This window comes from Chaetura pelagica, unplaced genomic scaffold (assembly GCF_000747805.2).
Source record: "Chaetura pelagica isolate M959 unplaced genomic scaffold, ChaPel_1.0 scaffold364, whole genome shotgun sequence".
Taxonomy (NCBI): Eukaryota; Metazoa; Chordata; class Aves; order Apodiformes; family Apodidae; genus Chaetura; species Chaetura pelagica.
The window spans coordinates 225,172-228,993 of record NW_009953089.1 but is presented as its reverse complement, the minus strand read 5'-3'; the positions used below and the strand labels follow the sequence as shown (position 1 = coordinate 228,993).

The following is a 3,822-nucleotide window of genomic DNA, read 5'->3' as shown; positions in this document are numbered from 1 at the left end:
TCCCTCTGGATAGAAAGCAAGCAGGCACTTGGGCAGCATCAATGTCTCAGGGTCAAATAATGAAGCTGAAATGGCAATCACCCTAGATGATGAGAACTAGAAGGAACTGTTATTAAAGGTCTCTTCTCATTTAAGCTCACCTGCAGAGTTCAGTTCAGTTTTCTTGTGACGCTGATTCTGACACAAAGCCATCCATCCCAAGTCCTGGATGTTTAGAGCCTTGTGAGAGGAATATGTTAATGTGCATCCTTAAGCTCTCTCCATATAACAGGGATCTGTAGGGAGGCCCTGCCTGTCGACCGTGACCACTTTGAATCACCTGAAAATATTGACTGTACATCTCCAGAACACCAACTGCCTGGGAAAGGAGTTTTCTAGCCACAGGGAAGGGAGCAGTTTCTTATTGTTGGAACTGAGATTTCTCAGACCTTCCGGCCAGCCTGTTCAGGACAGCGGTGATGTTTCCACCTCCTCACTGCCTGGTGCAGGCTCCTGTTCTTCTTCTGCCAGGCGTAGGCCTTGTTCACCACCACTTGATCACTCTGTACTTCACCACTTACAACGAAGACCCCTGCATGAGTGCCTCTCATGATGTTGTGGACACAGGTAGCATCTATGTCCAGCCACTGCTGGAGCGTGGCGGGGATTTCGGTCCTGAGAAGCGGGCCGTGCTTCAGGACCTCCACCCGGGAGGGGTCCAGGTCGAAGTCTGAGATGGTGGTGGTCAGGTTCTTCCTCAGGATTCGGATTTTCACTGCTGCAGGTGTTGAAAAAAGAGCTGTTAGTTCTGTTTACTTTTCATAGCTTTTAGCTGCTTACAACACACAGCCAACACGGGGCTTTCTGCCACATGGTAGTGCCTCTATTCAGGCTCTTGTAATTCAGTGAACCTGTATGAGTTCCCATTTGAGGTTAGTTTCCCGTACTGAACACATTCTCACTCTACTTTTTTTCATGAGTGGTGAAGGCGTATCAGCACTGCTGCAGGGGCAGGAACCCTGTAGGGAGCAGGGGCATGAGCAAGTGGATGCATCAAAGTCCTGGTCTTGTGCAAATGACTTGACTTCTCTCTGAGCTGGGATTCCAGCAGGTTACATGACTGCCAGCTGCACGGAACTTTCAACTTCTTTTATTTTATTACTGTTGTGTGCCTGAACACTACCTTGAAAGCTTTCTGCCAGCTAATGGAGCACTGCCACCTGCTTGGGCTCGGAGAGGGAGAGTGGCATTACTAGAACAACAGTATTGAAGTTTGATACAGCTAATGTGGAGTTTGCTAACAGTTTTTATGGGCATTGATTGAAATAATACTGGTCTCCAAGGGAAAAGCAGAGTACTGCTTGTATTTAGCAGCCACAGACAAAAACCAAATCGGAGCCCACAGAAATAAAGCAGGTCTTCACCTTTGGTGCTGCCTGGAGCTGAGCCCTTCTGCTACCAAACAGGTAAGTTGTGGCCTGAAAACCCCTGTGATTTGCTGTAAAAGCTGCAGTTCTCCAAGTCAGTTTGTTATGGCAAAGCCACTTTCTGTCCTTGCCACTACTTGGCAAGGGGGATACTCACCAAAATCATTGGCACAGAAGTTTTCCAGGATCTCCCTGGCAGTGCTGGCCTCCTCCAGCTCGCAGTCCTTGCAGCTGGCTCGGGGCACTGCTGCAACAGAAATTTGGTTGTAACACCCTTCATGGGAAAAGGCATCATGCAGTTCTGAGATCTGCACGTGCTGGCTTGCTCTTTCTGAGTGGTGCTTCCTCCCGAGTTGCCCAGTCTCTGGAGGGACAGGTTAGGCTGCCAGCGTGGGAAATGTGAAGTTCTCCATTCTGTGGCTGGGGCAAATGCTGCCTGTTGGGCTTTGTTTAGGCTTGTGTGTGTTGCTGCATGTGAAAGCAGCAGTCAAAAAGCTTAATGAAGGTCTCCTAGTTTGGATGAAAGTGTAAAGCCATTTGTATGGCCAGACTCCATCCAATGATGCTGAAATGTGGCGTCTGTTCTCCCGTTAACTGCTCTTGAATCCCCCCCAGTGTTCATCAGCATCTGGGTGTTTCATTTAGTCTTTCAATCGTGAAGATTTTTTTCTTTTGTAACTCATGCCTGCAGAGGCTTATGCCCCTTTGTGGTGTTTCCTAATCTTTAAAGGAAGGCTTGCAAAACATTTCTTTTTGCATGTTTGTTTAAACCCTGGACACAGCTGGAAGATCAGGGCTGCAGCTCCTTAGCTCTGCTGGAAGCAGATCTCTCTGCCTGGAGCCTGCACACAAGCTGTGCCTGAGCTTCAGGCTTTGACAGCGACTCCTTCCCCCTGCCCCAAACCCCGTGTGGTCTGATGGCACCCGGGGAGCTCATGAATGCAGTAGAGAGGGGAACAAGCTGCAGTCAACTTCACGCTGATTTTCTAGACATGGTGGAGTGCCCAGAGAGAACAAAACTAAGATTTCTAAATTACTTTTTTGTTGTTTTTGGTTTTTTTTAAATATAGCTTACAAGCAGAAGCCCTAGGACCACAAAGAAGGCAAAGGCCTTTTCTCAACTTTCAGTGTTACATACAGGAAAACATATGTGGAAAAAAAAAACAAGCCCTTACTTCTCCTGCTTGAGGAATTTTCATCCGTGGAAACTGCTGCGATGCACAGTTCATGATCTTCAGGGAACTTGTTGCAGTTGAGGATCTCGGGCCAGGGGTACCCATAACAGGCCATGACGGGCGCGCAGCTTCTCTTGACGGCTTCACACAGGCTGCGGCAGGGGTAGATGAGCCTGGGGAGGGGATGGGGGCTGCAGCACCTCTGTGTCTGGGAGCAGGCTGAGGGTCAAGCCCTGGCACCCTGCTGCTGCCCCACGGGGCTGTGTTGCACACCACAGTGCTGGCAGAGCTGTTTTGGGGTCTCTGATGTCTTTTGAACATTTGTGCCCAGGAAGCAAACCAAAACTTTCTGAGGATGGGAGAGATGAGGCTGCTGCCAGGAGCCCTTCTCCCATCCAGAGATCTTCTCTAGTTGTGCAAAGACTGCTTACATTTGCAGGTGCCTAACTGGATACCTGATTTATTTAGCAGCTACTGAGGGTTCCTCTCTGATGCTGGCACTGTGGGGCTGAGGAAGCCCCTGAATGGCTGGGACAGGAGCTGGGATGCTGGGAAGGGGGATGCAGGGAGGTGGGAGGCAAAGCCAGTGAACACCAGCAGCTATGGGGAGATGGCAGCAGAGCTGGGGTGGGAGAGCAGGAAAACCTAGAGGAGGGAACTTAACATCTATGCTCCTGTAAGATGAAATGCTCATGTTTCACTTTCAGAGGGAAGGTCCCCACTGGGTAATCCAATTACCCCTGGCTGAGAGGAGCAGCACAGCTTCTGGGGGGCTGCACTGATCACGCTGCACGTGCCTTCTCTTGGGAGGCAAATGCAGTTGCACATCTGGGGAGTGTTACTTGCTACAGCTGAAATAACTTGTAAAAACCTCTTACCTGTCCAAGCAGATTGGTGCAAAGAGGGAGCAGAGGAAAATCCTAGCGTCTGGGTGGCACTCCCTGGCCAGCAAAGGCAGCCAGCTGGATGACTGCTGAATCACTTCTGGCATGGTCTCGTGCTCCAGCAGGTTGGGAATCCTCATCTCGGAGTAGCCAATGTCGTAGCACAAGGCCATGCGGTGTGGGATGGGTGTGCAGCTGGAGGATCTCCTCAGGTAGCTCGCCCAGGCTCCAGGAGAGCCCCAGAGCAGCAGGCGTGCCAGGAGCCCCAGCAGCCATGGCCCCCCCGAGCCGGAGGGGTGCCTGCGCTGGGCTCTCGCCATGCTGGGAGCCGCGGGACCAGCTGGGAGCGGCGGGGGG

The 3,822-nt window shown here is 51.2% G+C and overlaps 1 protein-coding gene across 1 annotated transcript; it reads right to left on the bottom strand.

Annotated features, from left to right (window-relative positions):
- Nucleotides 1–422: 422 nt before the first annotated feature.
- On the bottom strand, nt 423–3,737 carry LOC104388174 (secreted frizzled-related protein 5-like). The gene is made up of 4 exons (XM_009997000.1): nt 3,460–3,737; nt 2,582–2,754; nt 1,564–1,650; nt 423–757 (listed from the first exon to the last, which is right to left on the bottom strand). Exons 1-4 carry the CDS (start codon nt 3,636–3,638, stop codon nt 423–425), a joined length of 774 nt encoding a protein of 257 aa, XP_009995302.1. The 5' UTR covers nt 3,639–3,737.
- Between the last annotated feature and the right edge of the window lie 85 nt (nt 3,738–3,822).

Excerpts from the sequence above, each read along its gene's own strand:
- LOC104388174 (XM_009997000.1), bottom strand. The coding sequence starts at position 3,638 with ATGGCCTTGTGCTACGACATTGGCTACTCCGAGATGAGGATTCCCAAC. Across the intron at positions 2,755-3,459 it reads GCACCAATCTGCTTGGACAG|GCTCATCTACCCCTGCCGCA; the intron begins GTAAGAGGTTTT and ends TCCCCTCCCCAG. Across the intron at positions 758-1,563 it reads CTTCTGTGCCAATGATTTTG|CAGTGAAAATCCGAATCCTG; the intron begins GTGAGTATCCCC and ends CAACACCTGCAG.